The sequence below is a fragment of the Triticum aestivum genome, chromosome 7A (assembly GCF_018294505.1).
Source record: "Triticum aestivum cultivar Chinese Spring chromosome 7A, IWGSC CS RefSeq v2.1, whole genome shotgun sequence".
In the NCBI taxonomy this organism is placed as follows: domain Eukaryota; kingdom Viridiplantae; phylum Streptophyta; class Magnoliopsida; order Poales; family Poaceae; genus Triticum; species Triticum aestivum.
Window position 1 is genome coordinate 728,030,258 of NC_057812.1, and position 22,188 is coordinate 728,052,445.

The following is a 22,188-nucleotide window of genomic DNA, read 5'->3' on the forward strand; positions in this document are numbered from 1 at the left end:
AAAAATCTGGCGTCGGATTTTTAGTATTCCCGATATCAATTGCACGGAAAATATGTGCCAAATTTGTGCATGCTTGGTCGATAATTCCATGTATTACCCTATTTCTACTTCTAATAGAGCAGTTGGTAGTCTTCGTCGGTTAATTTTCGTCCCACCATTTTCGTCCGGTTTTTTTTCATAGGTTTTTTTCTAGATTTTTTTCGCACCACCCCTCCCACGAAGAAAACCAGTACGACGCCCCTCCTCTCGATCCAGATGCGACCTCTCTCTTTCCCTCTCTCCGTCGCCGCCCCCATCTCCCGCTCCGCCGCCGCCCCTACCGCTCCATCGGCCCGACCTATTCTTCGGGCGCGACCACAGGAGCAGCTCCACCTCCCTACCCCCTCATGCAACAGCACTCCAAACCCCCACCACCACGTCCGGCCGCCTCTAGAGTTTCTTACCCTCAATGCCCCGCCGCGACTTGTGTTCCGGGCAGTGAGGATGGGAGCGGGTCGGCTGTGTCGCTTAGTGGATGGAGCGGCTGGGGCAGTGGCGCCACCGGGCTGGGCGGAGGAGAAGGATGAGTCGTGGTGGTCCGAGACTGGAGGGCAGCGTTGTGCCAGATCGAGGTAGCAGTAGCCGGATCCGTGTAGATCAAGGTTCACCATCGTGTGAGCCATGAAATTTGAGATTGCCGTCGCATGGGTCGCCGATGGCGAACACGCGTAGGTCATGGACGACCCTCCCTCGCGAGCCACGCATTCTGGCTCACCACCTCAGGCCGACGCGGTGCCTCCCCGGCGAGGCCGCGACGGCCTCTTCCTCCTCGCATTGTCTCCGTCCTCCTGCTCAAGCCCGTCGTTGTCGCATCCTTCGTGGCCTTTTTGTGTGGGCGCACTGCTAGAGGACGATGTTGAACATGAAGTGGAGCCCAGCCGGAGCGGTCTGACGCGGTGCAAGAGGAATGGTCGACGCCATAGCGTATCTTCGTGGCCAAGGAGCGGTGGTCGACACCATCGAGCAGGAGCCATCGGTCGCCTGCACATGGGCCGCATTCTGAACTAATGCTTTCTGCAACTGCAATGTTCCCCTCCATAGCGTATCTTGTACAGGCAGAAGGAATGCAGTTCAGTGACCGCGTCGGCTACAACTAGATCGATGGCCTGAAGGCTTTTACTGAGAAGATGAAGAATGCTATAGAATAGTGTCCAGCAACAAAGACTCCTACTACTACCGGTTCGAGAGAGGCTCTACCCTCAGGTGATTGATTACTTCAGACAGATACCAAGAAGTTTAACTGACGGATTCTGTAGCTCCTTTCCTTTGGAAGGATTTACTGACGTGCTAGGCAAATGTGAACTGATGCAGGATTCGGCAAGGAAGACCTGCTGTGGAGTCCGAGCATCGCGTGCAGCACATCAGCTGCCTGAGAGGGCAGCAACAGCTTTCTTTTCTACGAGAAGATGATCAAGGGGGCCGGCGGCCGTTTTGTGGTCATCCTCAATGTGTCCAAGCTCGTCCCGCATCGGTCACATTATTGCCGACTCATCGGTAAGTGTTCAACAAATTGTCAGGTGCTGATTTGAATCCTTGTTCAATTGCAAGTGGCCTGTAACACAGGGTTGAGTGCACATTACCATCACACTGCCATGTAAACTTTGTTGGTACGCAATCAAGCTGCTACAGTTCTATTTATAGTTTATTTGGCCATTTTGTCTTTGTTGTCCATGGTCAGATCATGGTTTATAGGCTTGATCATTATGAGTCAGTAAAGTGAGAATGAGCAGCAATGATTTATTTACCTAATCATGCCATCAAGTTTTTAGTATCACTATATTATTTATGCTAATTCTTTCAACATTACTGTCATTGTTGATGACTCTGAAAGGTAAAGAGAAGTGTTAAAGAATTCATCTTCCGCTTTGGCAAGAGACCCCGCCGGCTCCGCCGATGTCTACGCGGTTGTCATCCTTGACCACTGTTTAGTGCCACTGCCCTGCGGCTTCTATGACCTCGGTTGGGCTCCTCGTGGCTCCTTCACCCTCCAGCTGCAGGTGTGCTTCTCTGTTTGTGTAGCGCACGTACAAGTGCACCGTTGGGGCGTCAATCAGGTGTTCAGCGGCATGTCGAAGCAACTCTCTGGCCAGAACCACAACTATGTGCGCTCCAGGTAATGCAATCTGTCAATTGGGTTACACTAGGAGGAAGAGATGTGCACAAGAACTTTCCTTCCTAGGTGGTTGCCGGTCTTCTGGATTGGTTTGGCTGCTATAAAAAAGTAGAACCAGTTCCACCAAAATAGATAGTTTATTTGTATCAACAGCTGACTTTTATGTGCAATCCTACGGAATGGTGAGCAAAAGCCATTTGGCGGGATAACAGTAATATTGTGAAACCTTGGCCACCCTGGATGAAGCTGGAGCCAACACCGAGCCCCCATATTGGTAGCTGCAATAACGGATGGCCATGTATGAATCTGTCAATTCTAACTGATTGTCTTCTAAGGATAAATGGAACTGCTACATTTCCTCTCTCCAGCAAACTATTAGACCCTGCTTGTAACTATTTTTCATCTTGGTGTGATTTATAAGGGAGGCCATGCCATTAGTTTTTTGTTATTACATGCCGTGATGACCCTTATTCATTGATGTATAGTGTTGTATGTGGTTAATTCCCTAATACGGTAGTCACACTTCTCCAGATTTTCCTTGGTCAGAAATCTGACTTTTGGACTGATTGTAGTCAATCTGAATTAGTGAGGTTCTTTTTTCCAACTGTCCATGTTCAGTTATCCACATTATCATGCATTTTCTTTGGTTTAAAGATGTCACGATGTTCACCAAGGCAGAGAAGAAATGTTTTGAAGTTGTCCCTTCAATTGAAAGAAGTATGACTTGGTCCTTAGTGCCTATGCAGACATGAAAACGGGAGGTCGAGAGGTTTAAATATGTCATGATGTTTTCCATTGTAGATATCCTGCTTCAGTTACTTGCCTGATAACTCACAATTTCAACACTGAAGTTACTAATTTGTAAGACATGCCCTCTCTCATTCAATGATGTCCTGAAATTTTCACACAAAGCTTTGTAATCTTGCCAAGTAATAATGCTAATTTTTAGAGAACTTCAAATGGCATGCCACCATTTGCAATGGTTGTGATGTAGTGATAATTAATAAACTACAGGCCTTCTAAATATTCTAAAGTTTCATATCTAAGAGCATATTATATTTCTCGTAAACAACTGCAGTTAAGCTTCTATCCTCTTCCTGTCTTGAAGGAATTATCTGTTGAGTAAGCTACAGTATCTTTGTTTGACTAGCTAGGCTGTGTTGCATACATGTAAAAGGTGATGCTTCTGTGGCTTCTTCCATTTGTATATGTGTTGAAGCTCTTTGGTATTTTTTAAGATATGAACTCTTTTGTTGTTTGACTAGCACAAGGCTCCAAGAGCCCACATTTCTGCATGTATATATTTGTTGTATATCCTTTGCTCGTTTGCCGACTATAATCATCAGAAGGTAATACACGGCAGCTGAATTCTCTCGATAGACTTCGCCTTAGTCATCTGCTGAAGCAAATTCCGCCTACCTTATTCCTCGAGAGTTTTTCAACTAAAATTGCTATCCGAAAAAATGAAACCCCAATAAAACTGAAACTTGCCATCTAAACAGAAAGTTGCCATATTTCACAACTAAAGTTGTCATAAAAAAACATCAGGGCGAAATTGCTTTGTGCCATATATGTGGCACTTATGAGGGTCCAAAAAAGGAGAAAAGAGGAAAGATGAAAAGAATGGAACGATGAATGTAGTCACGTGAGGTTTGCTGGCAGAGTGGTTGGTGCATTGTAGCTCGTAGCAGGAGGTCGCCTGTTAGAGTCGTAGTACGCACTTCTTTTTTGTTTTAAAAAAGAGAAAGAAAAAAGTAGATGAGTTGGCCCAGCTCATAGCGTTGCAGGCACCCGTTTGCAAAATGAGCTATAACTGGTGCCTGCAGCACCAAATAGGAAACATCCTATTAATTTCCCCTCCTTGATTTCATTAGTGCGCGCGGCCTGTGAATTTTACCCCAGGCTATAAAGCCCCTCCAGATGAAACCCTATAGGTGTAGTATGACCCTTAATAGTGTATCCTTGTAAAAGTCAGTGTGTTGGGTTATTTTTTTGGTGTGGTTAGAGAACTAGACTCCATTTTGCACGAGGGTTTGAGTTTTTCCTAAACCTTTGAGAGGCAGAGCCATGGAAATATTTTGTGCTCTCATTCCTCTGGATGGAAGCTCTAACTTTTCCTCTGTGCTTCCAATAAGCTACTTTCTTCGAGATTGTGCAATGAAGGATTTTGATGGTAAGGGATCATAGAGCCTGGGGTGACTAGCATTAAGATAGGAAGGCGGTTGCCGCCCTTGTCCCTTGTTGCTGGGTTGCCACGGTGGCGTCAATCACTGGCTCATTTAGAACAAGAGTTAGTGGTTTTTTTATAAGGGTGATGGTTGAGAGTAAGCGGGACGGGTGTTGGGATTGGTCTGTTGCATGCATGAAATTATTTCCCCGCTTTAGAAAATATGGCAAATTGTGTTTCATTAGAGATTGATTTGCAGCAAATTGCATGAGCGGGTGGTTCATGCATTTTTCATCAAGTCGTACATTTTTCTGGTTATGACATAACGGTAAATGTATTGGTTGGTTGCTTCAAGACTCAATAACAGACACTATGAAATGACTCAAGAGAGATCAGATCTACCTTCTTGGCTGGGGGCGTTATGGGTGGCGCACGCCTCGCCCCCCTTGATGGCGGTAGTGGATGGGCACGAACACGAGGGGGGATCAGGGCGGAGAGCAGGGTGGTTGGCTGGGGACTCATCCTTGGCAGTTCGTGGGAGAGTACGGTGTGAAGAAGAGAGGGCGCAATGGCGAAGGTGAGGTAGGCGTCATCCGGTTATAAAGGAGAGGAATCCAATGAGAAATGTCCCGCTACGGCGGAAACCGGGCAGAAAGTGAAAGGTCCGACAAAAAGGGAAGGGTGCGTCGTGGAGAAAAAGGAAGGGTGTGTTGTGGGGTGAGGTTTTTTTGTTGGGACCGTGGGTTGAAGATAACACGGTGGATAGTACAAACAACCACATCAACCCCCCCCCCCTCCCCACACACACACACATATATGGGCATGATTTTGAGGAGTTTGGACTGTCCAGAGGGTTGGATTTTAGGAGCCCGCGGGCCGCCCGAATGATGTCCAAACATGACCGCACATATAATAAAGAAATGAATTTCGATCTTAAAGATGACCTTAATCATTTATTTTATTTATTTACATGCATTATAGCCCGTAGCAACGCACGGGGTTCTACTAGTAAATGTAAGTGCACGAGTAGCTGTCGCACGGAAATTATTGTCGTCACGGCCGAGAGTGCAATGCACGCAGTCACTGCAAGATCACGGACGGAATCAACACGGCCTGTTATGCGTAGGCTGGCAGCATGCATGCGCTCGTTGCGCAGGACAAAGTTCACGGTGGGCATGCATGCATGGAGTTCGTCCTGTGTGTCGACCCGTGTGTCGTCGTACGCGTACAAATGTCCTGATCGGACAAGGCCGGTCGACGTCGACGCCCATTTACCCTCGAATCTCGTGTGCAAAGTCTCGCGCGCGCACTAGCCAACTAGCGATCGAGTTTACGACCTCTGGATCGATCGTGCTCCCCACGTCCCCGGGCCATGCCGCTTGATTTAAACCACCACGCAGGCACCGCATCCCCCGGCCTCTCCAACGAGTCTCAACTTCCTTATCCAACGATCCGCTGGACGGGACTAACTAGGCTGTCACATCCCTTCCATCTACCACAACCAACGGCGTCGGCGATAATGGCCGCCTTGCCGCAGCTGCTTCTGATCCTCTTCCCCGCGGAGGTTGCCGTCCTGACCCTGCTGCTGGCCTCGGCGCCGGGAGCGCGGGCTCACGCCTCCTCGTCCTCGTCATCGGCGACGTACCGCTGCGGCTGGTGCCCGCGCAGGTCCACCGCGTCCATCCTCCCTCCCGGCGCCGGCGCACTGACCGGTGCCGCCTGCGGGTATGGTGGCCAGGCGGCGGAGATGGCCGTCGACGGGGGGCTCCACATTGCGGCCGTCAGCGCCAGTTTCTTCCGCGGTGGCCGGGCCTGCGGCGCCTGCTACCAGCTGATGTGCAGGGGACGGAGCGCGTGCGCGGCGGGCGGCGTCAAGGTCGTCGTCGTCGCCGACGTGGCAGAGACGAACATGACCGGTGGTGGTGCCGGTGGGCGGTTTCTGCTCACCAAGGACGCCTTCGCCGCCTTGGCGACGCCAGACCGTAACGCCGAGCTCGCGGACGCGGACGTCGACGTGGACTTCAGGAGGATTCCCTGCGTGTACAAGAGCAAGAACTTGGCGGTTAAAGTGGAGGAGACGAGCAGCAGGGACCGGGGTTACCTCGCCCTCCGCTTCCTCTACCAGGGCGGCCAGACCGACATCGCCGCCGTCGAGGTCGCGCAGGCGGTCACCGGTTCCAGCGGCACCAACAACGACGCAGCACCGTTGCAGACATCCTGGCAGTACATGACCCGGCGCGAGGCGTCCCCGTCGATGTGGCGCACGTCGCGCGTGCCGGCCGGTCTGCTGCAGCTCCGGCTTGTGGTCACCGCGGGCTCCGGCGGCAAGTGGCTGCGCGCCGACGGGGCGGTGCTCCCCGCGAATTGGCAGCCCGGCGCGGTCTACGACACCGGCCTGCGCGTCACCGACGTCGCCGCAAGCACCTGCGGCGGCGCCTCCTGTTCCTCCACGGACGAGGGCGACGACGCCGAGCAGCTCCGATGACACGCTTCCCGGCATGCATGATGCATCCACCACGGACCGATCGATGGTCCATTGGAGCCGGCCCGCACGTCAACGGCGACGCCGCGCATGCAGATCTGCACCGGCCAGCCGCCGGAATATCGGTCGATGCTGCATGTACACTGTACAGAGACGTGTACATCGCAACGTACGACATGCATGCATGTGTGCACGGCCGACGACGAGTTCCGGTTAGGACAAAACCTCCATGGTCCCGCTCTAAACAGAGGATGTTGGCGCGTAGCTTCACGTGTGGAGGGAAGGGACTAATGCAGAGAAGAACATGTAGATGGCTCTGTTCAGGTCTTGGAATCACATGACAGCACTACTGTTTTGGCTGCTCGTCCTCTTCCTCTTTGGAATAGTAGGAGAGTATTATTGTAGGTTGATTGCATGGGCTGATTAAGATTGATCAGTTGCCGACTAAGACTAAGTTAACTGTATTGCATTATGTTGTGCTGTGTTTATTTCATACTTTTTTCGCAAGAAATTAATGAAAACAATTGAGAAAAACTAGATACCCCGCATGTTGCTGAGGGATGTTTCGCATCAAGTATGAATGAGATGTTGTGGCACAGTTGAGCAGATTGCAATCAGACAAATACTCATGAACTATCGATATGCTCGGTTGTTTACCGAGCTCAAAATAATATTTGCATCTATAATGAACAAACTGAAAGAGTTTCTTGTTGTGCAAATCCATACATCAAACTAAAAGAGGTATGAACCAAATCCACACATCAAAACACTTGCCGAAAATCATTTCTTGCCTATCCGGTTGTGGGCCAATAGTAAACTCTCCTAATAAAGAATGAACATATCGCCGGACAAAGGAAATTGTATATGAGATTAACTGAATCCTCGACATCGTGGTTCAGACCGATAAAAATCTACGATGAATGTGTGGGAGTTCATATGGGCATCCAGGTTCCGCTATTGATTATTGATCCGAGAGGTGTCTCGGTCATGTCGGCATGTTCTCGAACCCGTAGGATCACACACTTAAGGTTCTCGGTAACGCTAGGGTAGTATTGGGATATTCATACTGACGAGACTGAATATTGTTTGGAGTCTCAGATGGGATCCGAGACATCATGAGGAGCTCCGGAATGGTTCAGAGGTAAAGATTTATATATGGAAAGTGTTTTTCAGGGTTTCGAAAAAGTTAGGGAATTTTTTATGGAGTACCGAGAAGGTTCAGGGGTTCCACCGTGGGGCCCAATGACCTGGGAAGGGCCCACATGGACCGAGGAGTGGGCCAACAACCCACATGGGTTGGTCGCACCAGCTCCCAAGGCCCATGTCATTTAAATCTAGAGATAAGGTCTTACATCTAAATTTAAAGGGTTAAATCTAGAGATAATATCTTATCTCTAAATTTAAAAGGATTTCTCCCTTGTGGCTGGCCCTAGGAGGGTTTTGGCAGCCCCTCCCTGCCCCCTAGCCTATATAAAGAGAGGGGAGGTGCATGGGGACGGCGACCCATCCATTGCTAGCCTGCCTCTCCCATCTCCCTCCACCTCCTCTCCAGTACAAGCTTAGCGAAGCCCTGACGGAATTTCGCTGCCACCACCACAACCACGCCATCATGTTGGTTCAGATCCCATCTACCTCTTATCCCTTGCTTGCTAAATCAAAAAGGAGGAGACGTCACCGAGCCGTACGTGTGCACATCTCGGAGGTGCCGTTCGTGCGGTACTCAGATCGGATTGGATCATGAAGGAGTACGACTACGCCAACCACGATCTCTAGATCGTTAACGCTTTCAGTCTATAAGGGTATATAGACATACTCCACTCTCGTTGTTAGCATCTTCATACATTAGATCTTGGGTGTTCCGTAGGATTTTTTTGTTTTCCATGCAACTTCCCCATCAGTGAGTAATCAAAATTAGCTGCAATCTCCGCTCCTTTCCTATTCTGCGACGTTGGTGTGTACACGGGTGGGAATTTTCATGCAGTACGTGTTGGGGAACGTAGCAGAAATTCAAAATTTTCTACGCATCACCAAGATCAATCTATGGAGTAATCTAGCAACGAGGGAAGGAGAGTGCATCTACATACCCTTGTAGATCGCTAAGCGGAAGCGTTCAAGTGAACGGGGTTGATGGAGTCGTACTCGTCGTGATCCAAATCACCGATGATCCTAGTGCCGAACGGACGGCACCTCCGTGTTCAACACACGTACAGCCCGGTGACGCCTCCTACGCCTTGATCCAGTAAGGGGAGAAGGAGAGGTTGGGGAAGACTCCATCCAGCAGCAGCACGACGGCGTGGTGGTGGTGGAGGAGCGTGGTACTCCAGCAGGGCTTCGCCAAGCACCGCAAGAGACGAGGAGGGAGAGGGGTAGGGCTGCGCCAAGAAGGAGATGTTCTCGTGTTTCTGGCAGCCCAAAACCCCCACTATATATAGGGGAAAGGGAGGGGTTGCGCCCCCACCTAGGTTTCCACCCCTAGGGGTGGCGGCCAGCCCTAGATCCCATCTAGGGGGCGGCCAAGGGGGGAGAGAGGGGGGCGCACCACTAGGTGGGCCTTAGGCCCATCTGAGCCTAGGGTTTCCCCTTTTTCCATTCTCTCTTCGCCTTGGGCCCTGGTGGGGGGGTGCCCAGCCCACCTGGGGCTGGTCCCCTCCCACACTTGGCCCATGCAGCCCTCCGGGGCTGGTGGACCCACTTGGTGGACCACCGGGACCCTCCCGGTGGTCCCGGTACATTACCGATAAAACCCGAAACTTTTCCGGCGACCAAAACAGGACTTCCCATATATAAATCTTTACCTCCGGACCATTCCGGAACTCCTCGTGACGTCCGAGATCTCATCCGGGACTCTGAACAACATTCGGTAACCACGTATATCTATTCCCTATAACCCTAGCGTCATCGAACCTTAAGTGTATAGACCCTACGGGTTCGGGAACCATGCAGACATGACCAAGACAACTCTCTGGTCAATAACCAACAGCGGGATTTGGATACCCATGTTGGCTCCCACATGTTCCACGATGATCTCATCGGATAAACCACGATGTCAAGGATTCAATCAATCCCGTATACAATTCCCTTTGTCTAGTGGTACGATACTTGCCCGAGATTCGATCGTCGGTATCCCGATACCTTGTTCAATCTCGTTACCGGCAAGTCTCTTTACTCGTTCCGTAACACATCATCCCGTGATCAACTTCTTGGTCACATTGTGCACATTATGATGATGTCCTACCGAGTGGGCCCAGAGATACCTCTCCGTTACACGGAGTAACAAATCCCAGTCTCGATTCGTGCCAACCCAACAGACACTTCGGAGATACCTGTAGTGTACCTTTATAGCCACCCAGTTACGTTGTGACGTTTGGCACACCCAAAGCACTCCTACGGTATCCGGGAGTTGCACAATCTCATGGTCTAAGGAAATGACACTTGACATTAGAAAAGCTTTAGCATACGAACTACACGACCTTTGTGCTAGGCTTAGGATTGGGTCTTGTCCATCACATCATTCTCCTAATGATGTGATCCCGTTATCAATGACATCCAATGTCCATGGTCAGGAAACCGTAACCATCTATTGATTAACGAGCTAGTCAACTAGAGGCTTACTAGGGACATGTTGTTGTCTATGTATCCACACATGTATCTGAGTTTCCTATCAATACAATTCTAGCATGGATAATAAACGATTATCATGAACAAGGAAATATAATAATAACCAATTTATTATTGCCTCTAGGGCATATTTCCAACAGTCTCCCACTTGCACTAGAGTCAATAATCTAGTTCACATCGCCATGTGATTAACACTCACAGGTCACATCGCCATGTGACCAACATCCAAGAGTTTACTAGACTCAATGATCTAGTTCACATCACTATGTGATAAACACTCAAAGAGTTCTGGGTTTGATCATGTTATGCTTGTGAGGGAGGTTGTAGTCAACGGGTCTTGCCATATTCAGATCCCTATGTATTTTGCAAAACTTTATATCGTAGATGCTGCTGCCACGTTCCACTTGGATCTATTCCAAATTTTTGCTCCATTATACGTATCCGATATCTCTACTCAGTGCTATCCGAATAGGTGTTAAGCTTGCATCGACGTAACTCTTTACGTCGAACTCTTTATCACCTCCATAACCGAGAAACATTTCCTTATTCCTCTAAGGATAATTTTGACCGCTATCTGGTGATCTACTCCTAGATCACCTTTGTACCCTCTTGCCAGACATGTGGCAAGGCACACATCAGGTGCGGTACTTCAGCATGGCATACCGTATAGAGCCTATGACAAAAGCATAGGGGACGACCTTCGTCCTTTCTCTTTCTTATGCCGTGGTCAAGCTTTAAGTCTTACTCAACTTCACACCTTACAACTCAGGTAAGAACCCCTTCTTTGACTGATCTATTTTGAACTCCTTCAAAAACATGTCAAGATGTGCGTTCTTTGAAAGTACCATCAGGCGTCTTGATCTATCTCTATAGATCTTGATGCCCAATGTGTAAGCAGCTTTATCTAGGTCTTCCTTTGAAAATCACTCTTCAAACAACCGTTTATGCTTTCCAGAAATTCTACATCATTTCGGATCAACAATATGTCATCCACATATACTTATCAGAAATGTTGTAGTGCTCCCACTCACTTTCTTGTAAATACAAGTTTCTAGCAAACATTGTATAAACCTAAAAGCTTTGATCACTCCATTAAACATATATTCCGATTGCGAGATGCTTGCTCTAGTCCATAGAAGGATTGCTGGAGCCAGCATACCTTTTAGCGTCCTTAGGATCGACAAAACCTTTTATTGTATCACATACAACTTTTCTTACGAAAACTTGGTAAGAAATCTTGTTTTGACATCCATCTGTAAGATTTCATAATCAAAAAATACAGCTAATGCTATCATGATTCCGACAGACTTAAGCATCGCTACGGGTGAGAAATTCTCATCGTAGTCAACTCCTTGAACTTGTGAAAAAATTCTTTCCCACAAGTCGAGCTTCTTAGACGGTAACATTACCTCCCACGTCCGTCTTCTTCTTAAATATCCATTTATCTCAATGGCTTGCCGATCATCGGGCAAGTCCATCAAAGTCTATACTTTGTTCTGATATATGGATCCTATCTCGGATTTCATGGCTTCTAACCATTTGTCGGAATACGGGCCCACCATCGCTTCTCCATAGCTCGTAGGTACATTGTTGTCTAACAACATGATATCTAAGACAGGATTACCGTACCACTCAGGAGTAGTACATATCCTTGTCGACCTACGAGGTTCGATAGCAACTTGATCCGAAGCTTCATGATCACTATCATTAACTTCCTATTCAACAGACGTAGGTGCCACAGAAAACATCTTTCTATGTTGCATCATTCTCTGGTTGAAATAAAGGTTCGACAACCTCATCAAGTTCTATCTTCCTCCCACTCAATTCTTTCGAGAGAAACTCCTTCTCGAGAAAGGACCCGTTCTTAGCGACAAACAATTTGCCCTCGGATCCGAGATAGAAGGTATACCCAACTGTCACCTTTGGGTATCCTATGAAGATGTGTTTGTCCGCTTTTGGGTTCGAGCTTCTCCTGCTAAAGCCTTAAGCATCGCAACCCCAAACATTAAGAAACGACAACTTTGGTTTCTTGCCAAACCAATGTTCATACGACGTCATCTCAACGGACTTATATGGTGTCCTATCTAAAGTGAATGCAGCTGTCTATAACGCATAACCTCAAAATAATAGCGGTAGATCGGTAAGAGACATCATAGATCGCACCATATCTCATAGGGTTTGATTACGATGTTCGGACACACCATTACCCTGTGGTGTTCCAGGTGACTTCAACTGTGAAACAATTCCACAATGTCTTAAGTGTTTGCCAATACTCATAACTCAGAAATTCTCATTGATCAGATCGTAGGAATTTGATCTTCTTGTTATGATGATTCTTAACTTCACTCTGAAATCGCTTGAACTTTTCAAACGTTTCAGACTTGTGCTTCATTAAGTAAATATACCTATATCTACTCAAATCGTCAATGAAGATGAGAAAATAGCGATATCCACTGCACGCTTCAATTCTCATTGGATCACACGCATCAGCATGTATGATTTCCAACAAGTCACTTGCCCGTTTCATCGTACCTGAAAACGGGGTCTTAGTCATCCTGCCCATGAGGCATGGCTCACATGTGTCAAGTGATTCAAAATCAAGTGACTCCAAACATCCATCGACATGGAGTTTCTTCATGCATCTTACGCCAATATGACCTAAGCGGCAGTGCCACAAGAAAGTGGTACTATCATTATTAACTCTACATCTTTTGGCGTGAACATGTGTATTACCACGACCGAGATTCAATGAACCATTCACATAGGGTGCATGACCATGAAAGGTATCATTCATGTAAACAGAATAACTATTATTCTCTAACTTAAATGAATGACCGTCTTGCAATGAACATGATCTAATCATACTCATGCTCAACGTAGACACCTGATAACATTTATCTAGGTTCAATACTAATCCCGAAGGCAGATGGAGCATGCGATGGTGATCTCATCAACTTTGGAAACACTTCCAACACACATCGTCACCTCGCCCTTAGCCAGTCTCCGTTTAGTCCGTAGCTTTTGCTTCAAGTCACCAATAATAGCAACTGAACCGGTATCCAATACCCAGGTGCTACCAGGAGTACTAGTGAGGTACACATTAATAACACGTATATACTTTGTTGAAGTTGCCAGCCTTCTTATCTGCCATGCATTTGGGGTAATTCCGCTACCAGTGTCCGTTCCCCTTACAATAGAAGCACTTAGTCTCGGGTTTGGTTCAACCTTGGGTTCCTTCACTAGAGCGGCAACTGATTTGCCATCCATGAAGTTTCCCTTCTAGCCCTTGCCCTTCTTGAAACCAGTGGTCTTGTTAAACCATCAACACTTGATGCTCCTTCTTGATTTCTACCTTCTGCGGTCTTAAGCACCGCGATCAGCTCCGGGATCAACTCCATCCCTTGCATGTCATAGTTCATCACGAAGATCTAGTAGCTTAGTGATAGTGGCTAGAGAACTCTATTAATCACTATCTTATCTGGAAGTTTAACTCCCACTTGATTTAAGTGATTATAGTACCCAGACATTCTGAGCACATGCTCACTAGCTGAGCTATTCTCCTCCATCTTGTTGGCAAAAGAACTTGTCAGAGGTCTCACACCTCTCAACACGGGCATGAGCCTGAAATCCCAATTTCAGCTCTTGGAACATCTCATATGTTCTATGGCGTTTAAAACGTCATTGGAATCCCGTTTCTAAGCCGTAAAGTATGATGCACTAAACTATCAAGTAGTCATCAGGATGTGTCTGTCAGGTGTTCACAACATCCACAGACGACGTGGTAGGGGTTTGCACATCGAGTGGTGCATCAAAGACGTAAGCCTTTTGTGTAGCAGTGAGGACACTCCTCGGACTACGGACCTAGTCCGTATCATTGCTTACAATATCTTTCAACTTAATCTTTCTCTTGGAACATATTGAAACAGGGAGCTACAACATGAGCTATTTATCTACAACATATTTGCAAAGACAATTTAGACTATGTTCATGATAATTGAGTTCATTTAATGAACTCCCACTCAGATAGACATCCCTCTAGTCATCTAAGTGAAACATGATCCGAGTCAACTAGGCCGTGTCCGATCATCACGTGAGACGGACTAGTCAACATCGGTGAACATCTTCATATTGATCGTATCTTCTATACGACTCATGCTCGACCTTTCGGTCTTCCGTGTTCCGAGGCCATGTCTATACATGCTAGGCTCATCAAGTCAACCTAAGTGTTTTTGCTGTGTAAATCTGGCTTACACCCGTTGTATTCGAACGTTAGAATCTATCACACCCGATCATCACGTGGTGCTTCGAAACAACGAACCTTCGCAATGGTGCACAGTTAGGGGGGACACTTTTCTTGAAATTTTAGAGAGGGGTCATCTTATTTAAGCTACCGTCATTCTAAGAAAATAAGATGTAAAACATGATAAACATCACATGCAATCAAATAGTGACATGATATGGCCAATATCATTTTTGCTCCTTTTGATCTCCGTCTTCGGGGCTCCATGATCATCGTTGTCACCGGCATGACACCATGATCTACATCATCATGATCTCCATCATAGTGTCTTCTTGAAGTTGTCTCGTCATCTATTACTTCTACTACTATGGCTAACGCTTTAGCAATAAAGTAAAGTAATTACATGACGTTTAAGTTGACACGCAGGTCATAAATAAATTAAGACAACTCCTATGGCTCATGCCGGTTGTCATACTCATTGACATGCAAGTCGTGATTCCTATTACAAGAACATGATCAATCTCATACATCACATATATCATTCATCACATCCTTTTGGCCATATCACATCACAAGGCATATGCTGCAAAAACAAGTTAGACGTCCTCTAATTGTTGTTGCAAGTTTTTACGTGGCTGCTATAGGTTTCTAGCAAGAACGTTTCTTACCTACGCGAAAACCACAACGTGATATGCCAATTTCTATTTACCCTTCATAAGGACCCTTTTCATCGAATCCGATCCGACTAAAGTGGGAGAGACAGACACCCGCTAGCCACCTTATGCAACTAGTGCATGTCAGTCGGTGGAACCAGTCTCACGTAAGAGTACGTGTAAGGTCGGTCCGGGCCGCTTCATCCCACGATGCCGCCGAATCAAGATAAGACTAGTAACAGCAAGTAAATTGACAAAATCGACGCCCACAATGGCTTTGTGTTCTACTCGTGCATAGAAACTACGCATAAACCTGGCTCATGATGCCACTGTTGGGGAACATAGCAGAAATTCAAAATTTTCTACGCATCACCAAGATCAATCTATGGAGTAATCTAGCAACGAGGGAAGGAGAGTGCATCTACATACCCTTGTATATCTCTAAGCGAAAGCGTTCAAGTGAACGGGGTTGATGGAGTCATACTCGTCGTGATCCAAATCACCGATGATCCTAGTGCCGAACGGACGACACCTTCGTGTTCAACACACGTACAGCCCGGTGACGTCTCCTACGCCTTGATCCAGCAAGGGGAGAAGGAGAGGTTGGGGAAGACTCCATCCAGCAGCAGCATGACGGCGTGGTGGTGGTTGAGGAGTGTGGTACTCCAGCAGGGCTTTGCCAAGCACCGCAAGAGACGAGGAGGGACAGGGGTAGGGCTGCGCCAAGAAGGAGATGTTCTCGTGTTTCTGGCAGCCCAAAATCCCCACTATATATAGGGGAAAGGGAGGGGCTGCGCCCCCACCTAGGTTTCCACCCCTAGGGGTGGCGGCCAGCCCTAGATCCCATCTAGGGGGCGGCCAAGGGGGGAGAGAGGGGGGGCGCACCACTAGGTGGGCCTTAGGCCCATCTGAGCCTAGGGTTTCCCCTTTTTCCCTTCTCTCTTCGCCTTGGGCCCTGGTGGGGGGCGCACCGGCCCACCTGGGGCTGGTCCCCTCCCACACTTGGCCCATGCAGCCCTCTGGGGCTGGTGGCCCCACTTGGTGGACCACCGGGACCCTCCCAGTGGTCCCGGTACATTACCGATAAAACCCGAAACTTTTCCGGCGACCAAAACAGGACTTCCCATATATAAATCTTTACCTCCGGACCATTCCGTCACTCCTCGTGACGTCCGGGATCTCATCCGGGACTCCGAACAACATTCAGTAACCATGTATATCTATTCCCTATAACCCTAGCGTCATCGAACCTTAAGTGTGTAGACCCTACGGGTTCGGGAACCATGCAGACATGACCGAGACAACTCTCCGGTCAATAACCAACAGCGGGATCTGGATACCCATGTTGGCTCCCACATGTTCCACGATGATCTCATCGGATGAACCACGATGTCAAGGATTCAATCAATCCCGTATACAATTCCCTTTGTCTAGCGGTACGATACTTGCCTGAGATTCGATCGTCGGTATCTCGATACCTTGTTCAATCTCGTTACCGGCAAGTCTCTTTACTCGTTCTGTAACACATCATCTCGTGATCAACTCCTTGGTCACATTGTGCACATTATGATGATGTCCTACCGAGTGGGCCCAGAGATACCTCTCCGTTACACGGAGTAACAAATCCCAGTCTCGATTCGTGTCAACCCAACAGACACTTTCGGAGATACCTGTAGTGTACCTTTATAGCCACCCAGTTACATTGTGGCGTTTGGCACACCCAAAGCACTCCTACGGTATCCGGGAGTTGCACAATCTCATGGTCTAAGGAAATGACACTTGACATTAGAAAAGCTTTAGCATACAAACTACACGATCTTTGTGCTAGGCTTATGATTGGGTCTTGTCCATCACATCATTTTCCTAATGATGTGATCCCGTTATCAATGACATCCAATGTCCATGGTCAGGAAACCGTAACCATCTATTGATTAACGAGCTAGTCAACTAGAGGCTTACTAGGGACATGTTGTTGTCTATGTATCCACACATGTATCTGAGTTTCCTATCAATACAATTCTAGCATGGATAATAAACGATTATCATGAACAAGGAAATATAATAATAATCAATTTATTATTGCCTCTAGGGCATATTTCCAACAGTACGCTCCCGTCGATTATTGGCCTAAAGGATTAACTATTGAATAAATAGCAAGAGAATTAGGTGTCGTGGCAGTTATGGGCCTAACTAAACGATGCTATTTTTATGTCTTAGGCAAACAAAATTAGAGCCAACCGCTGATTACCTAGGTCCCAAAGATTCAACATGCATGTCGAGTAAACTGTGACGGAGGGAGTAACAAGAATTGAAGTATAAAGAGAGCATCAAAAAGCATGTAACAAGCACATTTAAGTCTAATCCACTTTCTATGCATAGGCATCTTATAAGTAAAGAAAATATTAAGACAAAAAATATCTAGCATATGCAAGGAATGTGAATGAAACATTGACAATCTCAACATAATGAGATGTAATTTAGGAACATGATTTTTTATAACAATGCTCGCCTCTCTCGAAATAACTACATGTAGGATCATAATCGAATACAACAATATATCCATCATATAAAAAAATTTCTTCATGATCCACATGTATACAAAATCTACAATCTTCCAAGATAGTGGGATTAATATCAACCAAAGTCATGACCTCTCCAAACCCACTTTTATAAAAAAATCATAAGATTTGATCATTATCTAAAGTAGTGGGATCATTGTTACATAAAGTTGATGCTCTTACAAACCCACTTTAAATAGTATTGCAAACAGTATTATCAATAACATATTCAATATGAGGCTCAAATAAACTCTCGATATCAGAAGAAGCATCATAATTATCACACAATCATGATCATTACAATAAGTAGTAGGCATAACAAAATGATCATCAATAGTGCCTACCGACATAGTTTCACAATAAAAAGCAATATTTTCATCAATTGTATCATATTCATCACTTGAGTCATAAGAATTATCATATTTTTATTTTATAACTTCTTCATTAGTAGGGGGACTAAAAATATCATACACATCAAACTCATCATCCCCAAACTTGTAGCTTTGCATATCATAAGCACAATTGACATTCATGGAATTCATACTAGCATCATTGAAATCATGCTTTTCATTCAAGGAACTATCATGAATCACTCTGTAAAATTCTTCTTTTAACACTTCATAACAAAGGCAAGGGGTGGTCACTCCCCTTGTTCTTGCTAGTTGCATGTATCAAATCTGGTAATGGTAGATACAATAATATAAGTAAAGTAGAACAACAAAAAATTGTAAGATCGCTTGAATATAACTAAGAATGAACTCGAGGGCCATAGACTCACTAGAGGCATCTCTCTCAGAAATGGCATCGGTGGGTAAACATTTTTTTTGTTGGGAAATTAACAAAAAAGCACATAGTTATGATGATTATCCAAAGCATGGTCAATATATAGGCATTACGTCTGTGACAAGTAGACCGTTAAACTTATCGACATCTACTACTATTACTCCACCCCAATACCGCTATCCAGCATGCATCTCAAATTATTAAGTTCATGACAAACAGAGTAATGCATTAAGCAAGATGACATAATGTAGATAGAATAAGGGCAACTAATATGACCAAACCCCGTTGTTTTACCCTTAGTAGCAACAATACAAATGTGTGCCTCACCCACCTGTCACAGAGCAAGACTAACCGCAAGATTGAACCTACTACTAAGCACCTCTCCCACTGAAGATAAATCAATCTACTTGGCCAAAGAAGACAGATAGATTGGAGAGAAATACAAGGTTATGAAACTACACAATCAAAGAGATCTCAAAGGACATAAATAATATCAACGAATAATATGATCATTAACCCATAATTCATCGGATCCCAACAAACACACCGCAAAGATTACATAGAATACATCTCAGAGGAGATCATTGTATTGAAGATCAAAAGAGAGATAACAAGCCATCTAGGTACTACTATGGACCTATAGGTCTTGAAGAAACTACTCACACATCATCACGGAGGCAACAAGGTTGATGAAGATAGCCTCCCCAATGCTTCCTTCCTTTGACAAAGTACCAGAAAAGGCTTCCAGATGGGATCGCGGAAGAACAGAGGCTTGCGGTGACGAAATAATTGTTTGTCTCACTTCAGGTTTTTTTGGAATACATGGGAATTTATTGGCCAAGAAGGGCAAATGGAGTCATGAGCGGCCCACAAGCCAGGGTGGCACACCTTACCTCTAGGGTGTGCCCCCTTCCTTGTGGCCGCCTCGTGGGTATTCTGGTCCTTCCTTCAAACTTCCATGGTCTCTTATTATCAAGAAAAAATCATCAAAAAGTTTCATCGTGTTTGGACTTCTGTAGGTATAGTTTTCCTGCGAAACAAAAACATGCAGAAAATAGGAACTGGCACTGGGCACTAAATTAATAGGTTAGTCCATAAAAATAATATAAAAGTAATAATATAATAGCATGAAACAATAAAAAGCTATAGATATGTTGGAGACGTATCAATACATGTATTGTATTGTTGCTACTAAGGGTAAAGATGGTTTCTTTTATCACAATTGGATGATATTTTTACCGGCTATATTATTTCATCATGCTTATTGCAATGCTTTGTTTGTCATGGATTTAATACTTCGATATTCATTCTGGATAGCGGTCTTGGGTTGAAGTATTAGTTGTAGATGTAGTTGGATAATACTCTACATATCACGGGCGTAATGGCTACATGAGATTATACTATGAATATTCATTGCCATAAATATAAATATTGTAATTTAATCGCTGCACAACTGTAATTTGTCCACCACACCGCACTTATATATGCTTGGAGAGATGTCAGTAGTGAACCTACGGCCATGGGGTCTATTTTACTTTACTGAAAACGTCACCAAAAATATTATTCTTTGTTGTGCTTTTTATTTATTTTATCTATCTATCTATCAATTCCTACCATATGGTGCAATTTAGAAGAAAAAAAATACAATTATATTAGCTCTTCATAGACAAACTTGGGGTTTGCGAGCCAAGGTAAGATCGGTTTGGGAGGGGCAAAGGGAATTTCTGGTGGAGCAGTGAAATGCATTGAGATCGAAAAGAACACCAACGGCAAAAACAGTCGCTGGGTCGACACTGACACGAAGAGACGAAAGCTAGGGGAGCAAATGGGAATCTTGTAACTAGCAAGACACACACGTGCTGACCACCCTGACGAGAGACCAAATGCTAACACATACACAACAGGTACTACACACGTGTCGATGCTAACACACGCAATCAAAGTGGAGCACACTAAAGATCAGAACACAGTCTATGTTCGGATCAGAACAGACAAATATTTAAGCTTTCAAAATGAAAATAAGAGGATGAACTAGTATGATTTATCCTTTTCTTCAAGGGATCCCCCCCCCCCTCGTTATATGTTTACATATATTATGTAGTAAGTGGTAACCATTTCACTTCTGTCAACTATGCTTTACCAGACGGATGTGTAACATTGAAGGGCTCGACTATATGTCGCTGCTCCAATTGTTACCATTGGGCCGACCAAGTAGTTACCTACAGGTAAGTTTGTTTCCTTTGGTTTTTTTCATCCGTTCATTTCGCCTTTCTTGTGTTCATGTTTTTGAAACTATTATAAAATACATATATATTCCAAAAACATAAATAAACTTACAAAACAATATAAACCGCAAATTTGGGAAATGTAAAAATGTTAGCATAGTTTTAAAAAATTGATAGCATTCTGCATTTAAAAAATGTGTTCATGATATTTTTTAAAAAGTTAATATAATGGGAAAAGGTGTTCATGTAGTCTAAAAATGTTTCGTCTCATGAAAAAAACTAACATGTACCTAAAAAATGTTTAACACAATTTTGAAAAAACTGATCATGAACATGTGTTTGAGAAATGTTAATCTTGTATTTGGAAATTGTTAAACATGTATAAAAATGTTTCAGGTGTATACGGAAAATGTACAATGTGTGTGAAAAAGGGTGGACATCAAAACCTATATTTGAAAAAAAATCATGTATTTGAGAAATGTAAAATGCACAAATTTTCATATGTATTTGAAGAATGTAAAATATGTATAGAAAAACTTTTGAAAAGTATGAATCATGTATTTTAAAAATATTAACCATGTTTAAAAAATGTTCCTGTTTTATACAAAAATTTACATGTGTATGGGAATAGTAGACATGTGTTAAAAAACAAGAAAAAATGGGAAAACATAAAATCCAGTAGAGAAACACAGAAAACCAAAACCAAAAGAAATCCGATGAAAATCGCAAGGAAAACACACAATAGAGAAAAACAAAAGAGAAAACCGATAAGGCGATGAAAACTATACAGAAAACCAATAGAAGGAAAGAAGAAACAAAAAACCCTATAAAACCCAAAGGAAATCGAGAAAGACGTAAAACAAAATAAAACCGATGAGAAATGTAAAGAAAACACACACAAAAAGAGAAAACAAATGATATAAGTAATTCTTCAATTCATTTGCATGCCTTGTATTTCACGTGGACATAAAGAGTTGCAACTCAGTGCACATTTGGCATATTATACATTATTCCTATGGTTTTAACTGATTGATTGCTTACTTAGAAATGCCGATTAGGAGTGATGTTGTAGAAATAAATGAAGTTTCCTTGAAGATAAACAAATGAAGATTACATTCTTGTGTTACTTGTAGATAGAATGATAAGTCTTTGATTTTATTTGGCATGTGGTATATGAATTATTTTTTCTTTCAGAGCAGTGTAATTGACCTATTTATGTTGTGTTACAGCTTGGAATATAATTTAAGTTTACATTATGAAAATTATCCTGCTTTGGAGTGCGGCGTACTAATAAGTATATTACGAAGGAT

The 22,188-nt window shown here is 44.7% G+C and overlaps 1 protein-coding gene and 1 long non-coding RNA gene across 2 annotated transcripts; both read left to right on the forward strand.

Annotated features, from left to right (window-relative positions):
- Positions 1–296: 296 nt before the first annotated feature.
- Positions 297–1,788, forward strand: LOC123147130 (uncharacterized). The gene is made up of 2 exons (XR_006473063.1): positions 297–1,242; positions 1,351–1,788. It is a non-coding gene; the product is annotated as an uncharacterized lncRNA (long non-coding RNA).
- Positions 1,789–5,615: 3,827 nt separating this feature from the next.
- LOC123149757 (expansin-like A4) lies at positions 5,616–7,249 on the forward strand. The gene has a single exon (XM_044569484.1). The coding sequence runs from the start codon at positions 5,692–5,694 to the stop codon at positions 6,802–6,804; it is 1,113 nt and encodes a 370-aa protein (XP_044425419.1). The 5' UTR covers positions 5,616–5,691; the 3' UTR covers positions 6,805–7,249.
- The last annotated feature ends 14,939 nt before the right edge of the window (positions 7,250–22,188 follow it).